The sequence below is a fragment of the Styela clava genome, chromosome 8 (genome assembly GCF_964204865.1).
Source record: "Styela clava chromosome 8, kaStyClav1.hap1.2, whole genome shotgun sequence".
NCBI lineage: Eukaryota > Metazoa > Chordata > Ascidiacea > Stolidobranchia > Styelidae > Styela > Styela clava.
This window is the reverse complement of record NC_135257.1, coordinates 10953068-10970357: the sequence shown is the minus strand read 5'-3', so window position 1 is coordinate 10970357 and position 17290 is coordinate 10953068. Positions and strand designations below refer to the sequence as shown.

Here is a 17290-nt window from a genome sequence, read left to right as displayed (position 1 = left end):
TCAAGTGAAGAATCTCAACCCCAACTAAAGAATCTCACCCCAGGTGAGTCCGACTGATGGATCTCCTCCCCAGGTCCTTGGGGGGAAGGGGGATTCTTCAGTTGATCCGACATATTCAACAGGTATTAAAGTCTCTTGTGGCTCAATTTTTGACCAAAGTTGTCACGCGAGGCAATTTGTAGAGGCCGAGCCATACAAACATATTAAGGGGGTGTTTAACCAGTCAGAGCAACGTTTCCTAATCGGCGAGAAATTTGAATGCATTTTGGGAGGAATCTTACCTTACGTTGCGTGTAGTATTACTTATATCTTTTAATTATTTAATAATAGCGTAATGGAAATATATATGCATACATTATATATAAACTATTAAAATTTATAAATTGCACGTATCGCAAGCAAATGTTCCGTTAAAGATCGAATAACAAATGTAAATGGAGTTTTTATGCGTAATGGGGGAGGAATAAGGAGCTTAAATGTAGTAGGCCCTACGCCTACTGTGTCATAAATCATTTAATTCACTGCGATGAATGGATTGCCATATCGTTACTTGTTCTGATCATACATGCAGGAACACCATGATCGACTAACATATATTTTCATGTTATACTGTGTGATGAATCTAATTCACTGTGATAAATGAATTGTCATATTGCTATTTGTTCTGAGCACACCATAATTTCTTCGTATATATTTTCATTTTATATTATTGCACTTGACGGGCTGATAAATATTCATTTCAACGTTTGCTCTGTGCACTTGTGATCAAATTTGTGTATATCTCCATCTAATCAAATCAAAAATAAGAACAAAAAAAATTATAATACTGAGTATAATATATATTTCTAGACTTGCAAACTGTATCAACCTAAAATTTTCTTTTTCTTTGTTTGCATTCAGTGTTGGCGGTTGAACTCGATTTTCCAAATGATATTTTAATTTATTCCATATATCAAACTTCCATCCAGATAAAATAAATTCAGTATATTTGACAATGAATTCGGAAATTTATTTTTATAATTCCCCTATCCTGTTTCTGATCAGATTATATCTGAATATAATGTATATAGTTTTTTTTATACTCGGAGGGTTTATATTGTAACAGAACCAGACTCAATTTATTTATTCTTATTTGTATCATCATGCTTTCCGGTTTGACGAAAAAACAAATTTTCTCTCTTGGTAGTCGTAAAAAATCAGTTGGGCAAACGACAGGTGAGAATTATCGTTATGAAACTGGCTTCTATCATATTTTTGTTGCACGACCTTTCCATTTTGACTTTGACGCGTTCTCAACAAAAAGCAAGACAAGCATTGATATTGACAAATATGATATATTCAGAAACACCATATAGATAACATCATAGCACGAAAGTAATTCTCAAATATCAAAAAGTACTACAACTAGGGATTGTCGTTACTATGACCCAAGCACATCGCACTTTATTATGTAAACATTAAATGCTCTGTCGGATGATTCATTTTACACCAATGTTCTGCTTAACCAAGACACACCGTAAACATGGTATTTGATTGGAAATGGTACTATTGTTATCTATGAAAATATTTTACTTCCAATTGTTCTACTAACTACAGGGTTGTGCTTTCGGTATACTGATGCCGGTTTTTTCTTCGATCCACTCCTGATAAGGGTTGATTTTGGTGTAAATACCGGGCAAGCCAGCTGTGCCACAAGGCTTGGGACCAAAGGAAACAATACCAGTAAGATACCAACCACAATTGGCACATTTTTGACAAACAAGTGGTCCACCGCTGTCACCCTGAAATTGAAATAGAAAAATGAGATTTTACTGTGTCGGCCATGCAATGAAGGTACAATTAAAAAAAAAAAAAATACGAGTCCTCTCTCACTTTTGAAATTCCCGCACCGAAAAAGTCGCAAAATGGTGGATTGTTTTCGCCAGATTAACGTGACTATTTAGGCGACAAACGTCGGTGTTATGTCCTTACACTACACTCTCTGTCTACTTTCTCATCTGTAACTCTCTGTACATTTGGCTCGTGTCGCCAGGACGTTGGAACTTGGTTTTATTTGTACACCCGGGAAGGTGCAAGTAGATAACATAAAATTCGGTGTGCACCCCCACCTTTGAAATTTTCGCACTGAAAAAGTGGCGGATTGTTTTCGCCAGCTTAACATGGCTATTTAGGCCAGAAACGTCGGTATTATATCGTTACACTAGACTCTCTTTCCTCTTTCTCTTGCTCACACTTACCGTCTGGTGTCGTTAGGACGTCAACAATTTGCGCGCCAAAACGCGCCGTTGTGCAGGTGCGAAAAGCTAATTATTATGCGATCATCCGAGGCGACAAGACGCAAAAGATTATTAAAGGAGTGAATGCGCAACTTAAATTTCCGACACGAGTGAATACTAACACGGAAGTACAATGTTATAAAATACTAAAAACGAAACGAAGAACACCATAAATCGTTTTTGGACCGCGACAGATAAAAAACGCCCAAGTGTGTAAAGGGCACTCCCAATGTATAATTTTTTATAAAAGCCGCTTCAATTGGCTCAAAAACTACAAAACAATTACCTGACAACTGTCGGCTTGTAGCGACAAACTTCCAGCGCAATGAATACGATTTTTAGAACTTTCCAGAAAAGGCACGAATTGCTTCATTATGGCGTTTTTGGAATATCTCTCTCGGCAAACGTCCACATCAAATACTGTTGCATCCAGTTGTAAAAGTGCTGGTGAGACCTGAGGGTTAGCTGCGTCTGTATTCACTGATGAAAAAATATTTGGATGATTAACTATTGGTATGTGATAAGAGCAAAAAACAACAAAAAAGTGTTTAATTCACAGGAATATGTTAAGTATTCCAGGAAACTGGGGGTTCAGAACGCCTGCCTCGATACACCGCGCATGGTTTGCATTTGCATATTGAAACGATACGGTAAAAATAAAACTAACCAATTATTTTCAATTTTTGTGTTAGGATGTTTTTCTTTTTTAAAAGTCATTTTCAAATGGCCCCCAGAAAATGAACACAAACACTATTGTTATATATATATATATATATTATTGCTATAGAATGCTCCCATCACGATTGAGGCTGCTTTTTTAGACTTCAGAATAAAGCGGGAAAATTGGATTTTACCACAAGTTTTGTTGATCTGATTGTTTTGAAATACATACTTGAGTTTTGTGTTGTTAGATTTTAATTTACGCTGATTTTTATGCGACTCCTTACAACTTTAGGGTTTGAAATTTGGCTCTGACACTAATATGTGAGCAATAATTTTATGTTGCAAACTTACTGACTCCCCATCCTGTGACAAAACATACTTGATCCTTGCTAGGCTCTTCTGTTGATGGCATGCAAATAGGACCAACCGTTGAGTGGAACTTCACAGACCTTGACAACTGAATAGTAATGAAGAATTATCAACGGCAAAAGCAGTGCTACTGCTTGATATCAGTCAGAAATAAATACTAAATCATTTTCAAAACAGAGGCACAATACTTCGAAAATAGGGAGCTCCCGAAGTATGTGCACCGAGATGGCACACAACCTGAACATAGTATGTGTTATGTACGAGACCATCTTGGTGCACATACTTCGGGAGGAGCAAAAATAAAAATGATAGCTTATATTCTGCATTCACAAACACACAACTATTTGACAACAGAGTTTTTATGTATTATTATTGATGACTATATCAAAGATTCAATCCTTAATTGAAAAAATTAGTTCTCTGAGTATAATATTTGAGTATAAAATTATTTTTTAAATCTTGAAAGCTGTTTTTTTGCGACAAAATTCGTGACATTTTCAAATACTCACTCATAATATCTCTATGTATTTCAAATGTCTAGTCATTTCCTCATTGTACAGTGTGTTGCATGCTTAATCAATAAACAATGCTGACAGAGGCAGTCAACTTAAAGTTAAGAAATACTATACCTTGAGAAGAGCGAGATCGTTATCAGGAAAGTCATATTGTGGATGAGCCATTGAATCAGAAAAGCTAATTATTGCTTCGCTCGGTATTGTTACACTTTCACTGAATTCTAGCATTCCAATTATCGCCCGCCACCTGGAATTGACCTTTTTCCTTCCGTCGTCATCACTAAAACAAAAAATTGGTGCATGCCGTCAATAAGAAACCATTTAAATTTTTCCAGCGCCAGCTGATCAGAATAATTTTATTCAAATCAGTCCGATGCTTCATATTTTTGGGACTTTGATAATTTAACAAAAAAAGTATTTTGTGTTTACAAAATTCATTTTAATGCATGTTACATAAGTTTAAACGAATCTGAATTAAGAATTTAGAAATGAAAATTATCATTTTACATTTAATATGCATGTCCAAACAGGATACAAAATTATCTTATATTAGAAAAATTTGATTCACAATATCTGTCCTGTGAAGACGCCAAGAAAAGAGAATTCAATGGGGCTCACATTAAGCAATGTCCAGCTGTTATCACCCACTCACTACTGATCAGAGCACCTCCACAAAACTCAAAATCAGAATCCATTGAAAGATAAACCTGATAATAAAAATAATGATATTTTAAATAATGTTTACAATGTGCTGCTTTTACTTTCCATTTAACCTAATTTTAATTTAAAAAGAAATCAGAATAATTGGCCATGCTAACCATCCAAGGCCACTGCGTTGCTTGTGCTGGAATTCCACCAATAATTTTTTGGTTAACACGCTGGACTCCACATTGAGAAAGTCGGTCGTTTTTGCAACATGTGTGGTTTGCACTATAACGTTTGGTAAAGTCGTTAACCGAGTCACAGAGAGCTGAACAAATTATAATGATGTTAAAATACCCAATATTAATTGATAATATATTTGTAAATTTATCCAACTTACTTGATAATAAAATTAAAATTATCTGATTAATATTTGAAACATGCAACACTATATCATTTGGATTATACTCGGTCGTATGTAAAATGTCTGACCAAATTAGAAAATATTATTGTCTGCACACTCAAATAACCAAAAGTTTGATACAATATACAGGCAAGCGAGATAGATAATTGGTTCATAAATTAAATTTTTCACACTTGAACCATTTTTGAATATTGTTTTCAAACCAATATTATATGAGATATAGTGCATATTATAATATTAATGAAAGAATGAACTTTTATCAGATTCTAAAACAAATGAAAACACTGTTCTGAGGAACAAACCATTACTAGACCAGGCATACGCTCTAGTTTGCAGGCATAAATCAGGACCAAGAAACAGTATCGACTGCTGGAAACTATGTTGCATTATATGCAGGATAAGACAAAACCTCAGTATTTAGGTACAAGATAGATATTCGATCGATACCGAATCAATAGCTATCAGAAAGTTTTTATTTTCCACACTGTCCATACCTGGTGAACATGGTTTAAGTTGACATACTTCATATGCCCACATGCACTCCTCTTTTGAACCAACATTTCTGCATTCCCACTTTCTTTTTGTACCTGTACCGCATGCTTTACTACATTTGCTCCATGAGTTCTTATCTGTTGCAAATGCAGAAGATTCATTTATTATTCGAAGATAAATATACTATCTTTCATGGTAGAACTATTTCAACTTAAGAGTAAAACGGAATATGTATAATCTGTTACACAAATCCTGAATTTTCATTCTACTGTACACATTCTATGGTGAATGAAAGTAAATTATCTTTCTAAAATGACGCCAATAAGTAAAACTTGTATAGGTGTACTGAAAAAGAGAAATTTTAAATATTAGAAAAAGCATATCAAGATAATTTTAAATTGCTAGATCACCAATAACCTATGCTCGATTTAAGTTATTCTTATTTGTTGCACTTGAGTTATGTTCTTATATTGTTATAGAACAGGGATGGCGAACCTTTTTCAATGAATGGGTCAAAAATTATATTTCTATCGCGGAACAGAAGAGAGTGGGTCACAGATATATGATCAATGTTTGTATCTATAAGAAACTTCTGAAACAAATCTTTTAGGCTTCTGTTGGTGTAGTTTCAGGCTTTACTTATGAAGCACTTCTATCAGGGACTTTTTATGGCTCTCGATTTTATGAAATTAGAGTGCAAAAACACGCATATGAATTACCATAAAAGTTTAGGATGATGCGGTAAATTTGATTTACGGTTCCAAAGAGTTCCCTGACAGTGTTCTATTTTTTAATCAACTTTCAACCTCATTAAGGCACTTTTACACTGCCCCATTGTTATTTCAGATTTCTAGGCTTTCATTTCAAGTCTGAAAGATTTTGTTCTCTTAACGGTATTGTGGGCGAGAAACTAATAAAATACAAAGTAGCATCTAGTTCTCGCATAACCCCTAAAACAGTCTGCAGATAAACTTCCGAAAGATACCAGACGTAGCGACAAATTAACATATCAGTTGCATTGTTATGTCATAAAGGATGTCAGAGCTAATAGCTGAATAATGGTTCACAGCGGTGCAGACATGCGTCCGAGATTAGGGGTTTTGAAAATTACCATACCAGCCAGAAATTAACAATTTGAATATGAGCCCTCGCGGCCCTGACTGCCCAACTGACGGTATATTATAATAGTTTAGGTATTGTTAAATTAATTTAAGGCCGGTTGGCGGGTCACGAATAAAACGCGGTGGGTCATTTTGTGACCCGCGGGTCAGTGCTTCGCCATCCCTGTTATAGAACAATATATTTGGTATGATAATCTGAATGAAAGGAACATGTTAGTGAATTTGTTGATACTAAAGAGAACCACTTTTAAAATTTTGAATCCAATCATTGAATTTTCCGCTATTTTAGTGGTCGGCAAAGTTTTTCAAGCTAGGCCCAAATAGTAAAATGAAAAAGTTTTCAAGGCCTAACAATTTTGTTAGAATTTTTTAAAATTTAACCATGTATTAAACTTGTTAAGGTACATTTAATTTGTAATTAAAAAAACTGGTCCGAACTTACCGGTACATGTGAGGGTACAAAAATTGAACAACCGAATGTAGCAGTATACATCGTTAACTTTTGCAATTTTAATAACGCAATACAATAACCAGACACGCACAAATGAACATGCCAGAATAGTTGGAATGACTGTAATGTATGAACCTTTGATATATGAACCACTACTCTATTTGCTTTGTTTAGGAATATACTCACCACAAGGAATGTCAACATTACAGTCTTGCTGCTCTTCCATTGGGCCCATTCCTTGACATTGACCGTCAACTGAGCATTTACGGATTCTCTTCTGCGTTCCACCTTCACAATCTGCTGAACATTTTGTCCAATCTTCCCATGGAAGTAATTCTAATTCATTGCAATTGTCATTATTAATCTCATAAAATTTAAATGCAATAGTGGCATGGTTAGACAAATACATCCTACCAATGTGTAAGATGAAGGCATAAGACTAAAATTAGTTCAATTGATGCGCTTACACAGATGGCCATATATCAAAAAAACATTTTTTTCATCAGCTCTTTACAGCAGTAAAATCTGCTATATCAAAACCTATTTTATTTATGAATCAATTCAGTCAAAGGTTGGAACAACCGACATTGCTCAGGAGTTATTTTGAGTACCTGGAAAAAGTTCAAGAATTCCAATAATATATTCCTAACATTTTGATTTTCTTGAATTTGAATCATTCCAGTCACAATTAGAAAGTAAATAGAGTCGAGCTGGGTACTCAAAATTGGTAACTAGATACAGCCTTGATAGAAATTAAATTACATCAAAATTGTCTGACTTGGCCTTTGAAGAGTCGAAAATGAAAAACTAGAATTGCAGGTAAAAATGGCGCTACCGTAGTATGTGCAACAAGATGGCGGATTCTGAACATAGTGTGTGTACCAGGTTAGGGTTAGGCCATAATTTTATCCCAATATTCCTAATTGTAGTTCCATTACAAGTTCAGGGACTAGCCAAGTGACTCCCATAGTATTTGTACCTGAAATTATGGCCTAACCCTAACCTGATACACATACTACATTCTGGTGTTCGCCATCTTGTTGCACATACTACGGAAGTAACAAAAAAACACCATGTCCTATTTGAATGTGAGTTCTAATTTGTGTATTTGCTGATGCAGCCTTGAAATAGGATTCAAGTATTTCTATCTGCAAAATGTTGTGACCTCGTGTCTCTCCGCAGATTGACAGAACTTTTTTTGCTAATTTCAATCTTTTCAAAAAAACATTTTTCCCATTCGTTTACGTGAGTTCTTTATATGTTCATGCTCTTTAAACTGGGGGACAGGGCTCAATAGGGGTCACGATAAATTCTTTATTGACACTAACTTATGGTAAAGAAAAATATTGATCAAATTAGGTAGATTTGGAAGCAGTACAGAGAGACTCATCATCGCCGAAATATAGCCAAGATTCGATCTTATGTGTCACTAAAAGATATTGTGAATTTTATAATTTTTTGCTGTATTGTTGAATTTTATTTTAGTTCTGGAATCTGGAGAGGTGCAAAAAAAATTCGGCCGTACCAAGTGGGTGATAAAAAAAAGGTAGAAGAACGCTGCTCTAATCCATATTGCAATAATTTAGCTAAGAGCATGGATAGAAGAGTCAAATGACATTATAAGAGACATAAATGGTTTGACCTTGCATCAAATATGTTAATAAATAAAAACTGGTTTTCGACACAAGTAGAAATTGAATAATAACTGCTTGATTTCAATTGATAAAAATGAACCAATGGGCAGTGAAGTAAAAATTTGACTAATATGATGCAAGGTAATATTCCTGGTGTACACTGAAGCATAGCACTAAAGCATCAAGATCGAGAGATAAGAAAGATAAATATAGAAATCTGGCATAGATCTAAGTTTCTGGTCAAATTTGGTTTTCTCAAAGTTGGAAGATGAAGTTGACATTTCCTACAACCTGGAATCAGGAGCCGAAGTCATTCTAAACTTTTGTTGACTCGTAATCATAGCAGAGCCATTTTTGAAAAGCTCAGAGTATGGAGTCAGTTATAAGTTTTTACAGACTACATACATAGCCCAGGTCGAAACAGACAAAATTCCGCATAGGAAAAATATTGCATTATTATCGCTATTTTGGAACCCATTGCAATATATATATGCAATGAACGGTGTTACTTGAAGAATTAAAATGATATTTTACGTCTGACAATTTATATCTATCACTTCAGAAAAGATGATAATCAAAAAAATTCAAAACAAATTTGACCCTACAAACCACAAAGTATGAAGTTTCACTTACTGGGAACTTCACAATCTTTTATTTTACAGCTACTTTTTTCTGTACTACTTCCTGTGCATTTACCAGGAACACTGCAGGCACGTGTTCGTGTTCTTTCTCCTGTTCCACAGTCTTTAGAACATTTTCCCCATGGCCTCCAAGGCCTCCATTCTGATAAAATGGGGATAAACATTATAAAAATAAAGTACTGTGACAAAATCAAATCAAAAAGGCATATATTGTAGCGTAAGAATCAACAAAACACTCTTCTGAATCTTTATCAAACGATATGTCAAAAAAAAATTCTGAATGTTTCTCAAACAATATGTGAAAGACAATATTATGTTAACTTTAGATGCAATCATACATATGTCATTTGTTCTGAGGGCTGTTGCTAAAATGTACATACGAGAAAGTCATACCTATTTTTTCACATTCTCCCAGATTACAGTCGTCTGAAATAGTGGCGTCTCCAGGGCATTCTCCCGGACCTAGACAGTTCCTTTTCCTTGTTCTCGTGCCAGGCCCGCATGTCTCTGAGCAATCACCCCATCGTTGCCAATTGTCCCATTCTTTTAATGGAAATAGTAATATCGGTATAAATTAAACAATAATCATGAAAATTTACTCTACATTGCATTATATATCCCCTCACACACAGAAACTTTTGATGACAAATAAAATCTTTGAATATACCGTACTTATGAAAGGAACAACCAATATCATCAGAGAAACATTTTGGAGCATGATTAACATTTGTTGCATAGTTGTTCAGTTACTCACTTCCAACCTGAGTGTCACAATCCTTTATTTTACAATTTTTTGTATCTTCAGATATACCCGAACAGCTGTTTGGCACTGAACACACTCTTGTGCCTTTCTGCGTTCCAGGTCCGCATGGCTTTGAACATTCCTCCCATTTCCATGCCCCCCATTCTGGAACCGTTGTTACTACAAAATAATCGGGTATACAAAGATTCACATTGATTTCAGAAATTTATTAAAAAGTTATTAAACGTCAAAACTAATTCCTCCGAAACTAGCAGAGTATGAAAATATAATTCAGTCCAAAATGGATAAAATTTTCTGCAACAAACATGCTAGATGCTGCCCTAAATTCATTGCATGTTGCGATTTTCGACAGATTGCGACCTAATTTAATTTTGTTGCATTTATAAGGCGATTTTTCATAACAATTTAGAGTTTTATGCAATAATTTTAGCCCGGCTCACATCATGTTCCTTTCACTCAATTTTTACGTTTTTTACAGTACACAATATATAAACCTGATCAAAATATGTTGAATTAGGCGTCGGTTTAAACTCATCAAACACTATGGGGTTTCGTGTGCATAACTTGCTTAAATAACATGCATACAGCAGGTATAGGTAAATGAAAACGAGACATATAACAAGTTGTATAAATATTAGGGATGGGCCGGGATTCGGATCCGGACTCGGATTCGAATCCAGACATTTTTTGGACTCGGATTCGATTTCGAGTCCACATCGTTTTTAACGAGGCTATAATCAATTCTGTTTTTACTAATTTATGCCTATGTTTGTACTTTTACCCCTATAAATCTCACTATGTACCTTAACTAGTTGAAATTCAAGGTTAGATATGTAACAATATCACTTGTGTGTATTATACACACTCCTAAAGCGACGATAGATATCCAGATAATATAATGCAAGTTAAAAATTATTGATAGCTTATAACAATGATGCGCCAGTCGCCTATCTACCTATCTATCTATCAAACTATCTATCCTTTTTGGTATACATGTGGTACACAATAGCATATGCGCTAGCGCAATATTTTTGTGTTTTCGATTCGCGTAAATAAATATGAAACATGCGCAGGATCAACCTAAGAGGGAATCTCATCAATACCTCGTTTAAATCGAGTTTATTACGTGCAATCCTTTCTCTAAAAAGGGAGCAATGGAAAGCATGGAGCGTTTTAGAATGTTTACATGAACTTCTAAATTACAAGCATTGTATTGACGACCAGTGGCATCTCTCTACCATTTGCGCACGCCACATAGTAAATTTGAGGCTAGAAATATCTGGAATTATGGGAAAGCATTGTAGTCAAAAGCTTTTTATTTTACATATTGACATGTAAGAATTTCTAAATAGCCGCCCAGAATTGATGCGAGGTGGTGGGCTGGAAATCCATTTTACAGCCATGGCGCACATTGACCCACGTTTACGTTTGTATTATGGCCGCCAAAAAAGAAGAAAAAAATATTCTTAAATAATTCAACAGCTATCTGCGGAACCATTAGGGAAAAAAATATGAGCTACGACGTATGTTTGTAAGCACGCGATTCTGTACTATGGTCAAAAACATGTTTTTCTACTTTTACATTGTGACGTCACAAACTCGGAGGATTCGAGTCGAGTTCTTGACCTATTACTCGGATTCGTCGAATCTCTGTAATGCCGGACTCGACCAATCCCTAATAAATATCAACCCAATATAGTATTGACAATTCACAGACATTTTTAAAAATCACGTAAAGCTCAATTAAGTGTAGTAGTAGAATGGATTAGAAATAGTCAAGTATAAAATAGATCCAAAATATGAGCATTTCACTGAGTAAGTTTATCTTTTTTAATGATATAATTAGTCCTGAATCAAAAATTCAGGTCTTTCAAAGTCTCTACCATTATCTGACATAAATGTCAGGCTGTTAAATGAAATTTGAAAGATCTAAGAAAGAGTAGAAAATAACGATAAATTTTTACTCTTACCCTCGCATTTTTTGCAAAGAAGCGGACAAGATTTGATAACCATGGGATAGTTGCAAAACAACCCCCATCCCGGACATCTGGGATCTTTGTCCTCACAATCACCTGTAAACAATATTCCTATTCGTTACCCAAATCAGTGTGAAAGTTTCCTAATTATAAAGTTTGCCAGGTACGATGTTTTTTTGGTTTGCTAACAAAAATATCATATTCTTGTTCCATAACATGTAAAATCAACTTTTTTGCAGAATATCGCATTTTTTCCATATAGACAAATTCGTGAACTTTTACAGTAATCAATAGGGTGCTCCCAAAGTATGTGCACCATTAATAGTTATTTTAAAGGTAATTCTATAATTTCAAAGACATAGAAATCATTAATCAAACCCATGACCCTAGCAATTTGAAATCTGCTTGCGTAAAACATACAAACTTTTAAATCTCACAGAGGAATTTACAATCTTCAATATGCCCCCAGAAACCAAAGTTCTCAAACCCTGGTATAGCTTGCAACATATTGTCACTTGCCTGTTGGGCATGGGGGTAGTGAACAATCTCTGGTCCGTGTTGCATCACCAATGCAGTTATTTCCTGTCTGACATGTACGACTACTTGTTTCGGTCCCTGTTCCGCATTCTGCATCGCATTTCCAGTCACTCCAAGTAGTCCATTTGCCTTCACCACCTGTATGTAGAAAATTTGAAAAATTCGATAAATAAAAATGGAGAATCTATAACCACAATTCGTACTTTGGACAACAAACCACCATCTTACGTAAGTCTAATGATACTATACTATACCAGTATACCAGCCATACGCAACCTTTTTCGTTAAATTCCTACCGCAGCCTATTTTGGAACCCTTGTTCCGTCCTCACTATTCATAAAAAGTACTTTATCTGTTCAATCTTTAGTGTTGTGTCCGAACGGATGATACTTTTTACAATAAAGATCAAACAGTAGTTATACATCTCCCGAATAAAATATAGATTTATTTCCTCATTGCATTGCATCTCAAAAAAGCCATTTGCATATTTTCGGCTCCACTGAACCCTTTGCACTTAGCATCAATTTTTCTGCTTTTGTTGCCATTATAATTAAATTATAGGCTCATTAAACGAGTAATTGTGAATTGTATACTAGTTAGGTTATAATATAATTTAGTCTACACGTGTCTCAAATAAATTCTGTTACGTAAAGAGTAAATCGCCAAAACAGTTGTTTTGTTACTATAATTCAGTAATGCATAACGGGCCGGATTAGAATTTTTCTGCTTTTATTGCCATTATAATTAAATTATAGGCTCATTAAACGAGTAATTGTGAATTGTATACTAGTTAGGTTATAATATAATTTAGTCTACACGTGTCTCAAATAAATTTTGTTACGCAAAGAATAAATCGCCAAAACAGTTGTTTTGTTACTATAATTCAGTGATGCATAACGGGCCGGATTATATTACTCCAGGCCAGGCCATAGTTTGCAGACCCCTGTTATACAGCAATTGGTGTATGATATAGAAAAATTGATATTAAGCATATCTTTGGAATATATCAATAAGAGTGCTTCAATAATATTTTTGTAAGATTTATCGAAAATTTTATTCAAAAGTTCTCTTCAAAACTCCTAACTTTGGCTTTGATTACAAAGCCTTCCAGTCAGTATATGCTTGCTGTAAGCATGATTGTTTTCTGGTGAGATGGTAATTATTACTGGTTTTCAGATTCTTGGTCCATCTCTTCACTGAATCCTGGAGGACATGTCAACTCACTTAAAGATTAGGAGATGACATGCTCTATGCGGCCAGAAGACATGTAAGGAAGAATAGTGTAGATAGTACTAGTAGTATTTTTATGTCTTATATTATTAAAATAGGTATTAATGGATACTTGAAAAGAGATTGTTATATCGCCGTGGCAATATCTTACCACTTTGTTCACAACATGTCTTCTTGCATCGGCTTTTTACAAAAAAATCAGAGTTGCAATATAACTTGTTTCGGTCACACCAGTCAGGTTCAGGACCAGCACACGGATCTGTGAGGAAATAAATATCAAGTTAATATTTTAAATCAAATATTAAGTGTTCAAAATTTTTTGGCAATTTAGGCCATGAATGACGAGGATGGATTGCCGAACGACATAGAAATACCGAATCGATGAAAAGTCTATGTTGCAGTAAAGCCTGATGAGGTATCTATAAAATTACAAAAAGATGGAATCAGGCAATATGATGGTAATTGTTTTCATTTTAGAAAGCTTAGTAGCGTTTTTTTTTTAAAGTTGGGCTAAATAATAATAGTCGAAGGTGGTGCTAGGGTCATAAAATGTTAGGTTTTGAATAAAAAAACAATTTCATATGTTCTTGAAAAAAGAATCAAATTGGCAGAATATATAAGGCAGGATGTTGTTGATTCACTCTCAATCGTGTGGCTGTGTTGTCTGGTAAAAGTTCAACTTGACCACATAGCATAATCCTTACCGGGGTGCAAAACACTGGGTGCTCGTGTCTAATATGGTACACCATAAGCTGGAACATGGCGCTCAAACCATTTGTTAAAAAGTAATACTTGTATTTACGGTATTTTAAATCCCAATAACTCATGTTCCTATTGAAATAAACATGAATCACCATATTTATACACATATTGCTTGCTAGTGGCCCCGTTATCAGGAGGTAGTAGTCGAAATTAGGTAAGTTTTTTTGATTACTTAAAAATGAACAAATCTCAGCTACTTTTACTAATATACTTTTGAATACTTTTGCTAATATACAAACATTTAAATTAGTGATGCGCATCGCTATTTCTCCTTTGAAGCCCAACATTTCAAATTTAGTTCATCAAAAACATGGTGGTACGGCGCATGGCAAGACTATTTGAAAACTGAGGTCCACATCCTCATATAAGTTGTGCACGCCTGGTCTAAACAGTGTATCAAGGATGGATGGGTTCGGTATTAGTTAAATACTTGCTTGTTTCGGAGATTTCTTCCCCGCTTAATTATTTTCATCAATTTTGAGCGTCTTTTTATCACAGCTGAGGGTTCGAACATTACTTACAGTTTGAAACAAAAAAATGTTGAAATTCTCTGCCAATTGTAAGAAACACACCTTTGACTATGATATATCACTCTGATTGCGAATAATTTCAATCAAAGAGCTGTGTGTACAAAAGACAAAAAGCTGTTTCTTGCCCAAAAAATGGTTTAAGTTGATTCCCCTTTTTATGTTATAGCAATGAAATGAATTTTATCGGGTGTGAGTGGATGTTCACTGATGACAATCCATAAACACCAATCTATATGCACATGCGCACCCAAAAGCACATGTTTTATTAGTACATCGGGAGATACATTTCAAATAAACTTTACATAACTATAGTTAGGAGAGATTATTGACAATGAAAGAAGTGGCATTCTTCTGAGAAAGCATGTGATAGATGACATATGCAGCCTACGTCTTTTTAGGAATTTTATGTTATCTAACTCCTAATGTTGACTAGATATTGAGCTTCACATAACAGAGAATTGCGGTTATGAAAACAGAATTGAAAGAGAACTTGGTAAAAATAGTGTGTGCTCAAAAATCGAATCAAGGATTTTAAAATGAGTGAGTTGATCCATAACGTTTGTGCGAGTCGCATTGAACTTGATAGCTGCATTGTACATTGCAGTTAAGAGCATGCACCTGGCATAGTTTGAGCAAGTGGTTCAAAAACTGAAGATTTTCCGGGGTCGCCTGGTTTCTTTCAAACATGCGAATACAAGTGACTTGGATTTGAAAGTTGGAAAGTGAAATTTGTGCTGGTCTGCAGATGCCGTAAAAGTGCCTAACTTCGAATTTTTCAGCAATAACTCGACCATTTATTGTCCAATCAGCATCAAAATTTCTGGCCGGGTAAAACTTTCATGAGGTTCCTTTATGAGACAATGTAATTGTAATTGAGTAATAATATTTTCTTTTTTATAGCTTTTTTGATCATGTTACATCCGAATGAGTAGTTGACCCACTGGTACCTCACTCATATTTTTTGACAGGCTGCGAGAAATGATGATAGTTTGTTATTTTGTACCAGTGTAGCCGTATGGTTATCGAATATACATAGAGGGATTGCTTTATTTGGCAATTGGCCCCTAATGAGATGTTTGACAATTATGGCATTGATTGCCAGGCGGTGTCTTGGTCGAGTAATTACGCTTTAGGTTTCAATCAGTTGCGAAAGCGCTTTGTTAATTCATATGCTTTTACTATTTTCTTCCATGCTCTGTTTTTCTTTCAAATAAATAATGAGGTAATCTGTAAAATGTTGATATTGAACTAAAAATAATAAAGGCACTGTTGGAATGTGCTAAATAAAATTTTGAATTTGTGTATATTTAGAAGCAATCTTACTATTACCGAAGTGTTGTACGCTTCCTTACAATCTATCACATTTTAGCAAGTCTATGTTTTGTCTATGAACCATTATTGGACCGCTCTGAGATGTTTACATCAGCAACGTCCAATGAACAGGTACATTGTAATTAAATTTATATACTAATTTTGGAAGTTGCTGAACGTTTCTAGTTGCGGGGTCGCAGGTATCTATATTCTATAGGCTTTGATTTTATGAAAATTGGGGTCGCGAAAAAAAGTTTGGGAACCACTGGTTTAAGCAGCTCTTTCCACAAAATCTGATGACGTAGTTGCCTGTACTAAAATAGATTACTTACCAACTACGCAATCAGCCAATACACACTCTGCGGTTTGCTCTGCAGCACCAATGCAGTTATTCCCAGTCTCACAGGTTCGAGTTCTCGTTTGAGTGCCTGTCCCACATGTGACATCACAATTCCAGGCTCCCCATTCAGACCATTCAGCTGAACAAATATGAATTTAATAGTATTAATATCAAACATTTAGAAATAATCAGTGTATTTGCAGTGTCTGGTAATTAATATATTTTCAATTTTTTTGACTGCTTCAGACACAAGGTGATTTGATTTATCTTTACAACCACATTCTAAATATTGTAGACTATTACAATTAACAAACATATTAGTAATACGGAAAACTTGGTCATTGATCTTATTGAAATCAACACACATTTTATATACCACACATTACTTACGCAGTACACACGCATTCAGTGTACAAGGCTTGGTTTCTACTGCAGGACCTTCACAGTTATTCCCTGTCTCACAGGTGCGCCTTCTCGTCTGAGTGCCCGTCCCGCATGCGACATTGCACTCCCAGTTTCCCCAATCAGACCATTTCGCTGGGATAATTTGATAAAGCAAGAGTTAAAAACAAAGACTACAAAGGGTTTTGTTGTTTTAATTTAATTTAATTTA

The 17290-nt window shown here is 35.0% G+C and overlaps 1 protein-coding gene across 2 annotated transcripts in view; it reads right to left on the bottom strand.

Annotated features, from left to right (window-relative positions):
- Window positions 1-1314: 1314 nt before the first annotated feature.
- The window catches only part of LOC120345378 (uncharacterized), a 29847-nt gene continuing 13871 nt past the window's right edge, over window positions 1315-17290 (bottom strand). For both annotated transcript variants that reach the window (XM_039414802.2, XM_078114891.1), the window contains 16 exons: window positions 17068-17214; window positions 16670-16816; window positions 13886-13993; window positions 12487-12642; window positions 11962-12063; window positions 9983-10150; window positions 9622-9771; window positions 9221-9370; window positions 7140-7289; window positions 5384-5518; window positions 4642-4793; window positions 4442-4530; window positions 3938-4103; window positions 3291-3396; window positions 2563-2756; window positions 1315-1781 (listed from right to left, as the gene is read on the bottom strand). In XM_039414802.2, the coding sequence (XP_039270736.2) occupies window positions 1587-1781; window positions 2563-2756; window positions 3291-3396; window positions 3938-4103; window positions 4442-4530; window positions 4642-4793; window positions 5384-5518; window positions 7140-7289; window positions 9221-9370; window positions 9622-9771; window positions 9983-10150; window positions 11962-12063; window positions 12487-12642; window positions 13886-13993; window positions 16670-16816; window positions 17068-17214 (2315 nt within the window). In that variant the 3' untranslated portion in view covers window positions 1315-1586. The remainder of the gene's footprint in view (window positions 1782-2562; window positions 2757-3290; window positions 3397-3937; window positions 4104-4441; window positions 4531-4641; window positions 4794-5383; window positions 5519-7139; window positions 7290-9220; window positions 9371-9621; window positions 9772-9982; window positions 10151-11961; window positions 12064-12486; window positions 12643-13885; window positions 13994-16669; window positions 16817-17067; window positions 17215-17290) is intronic.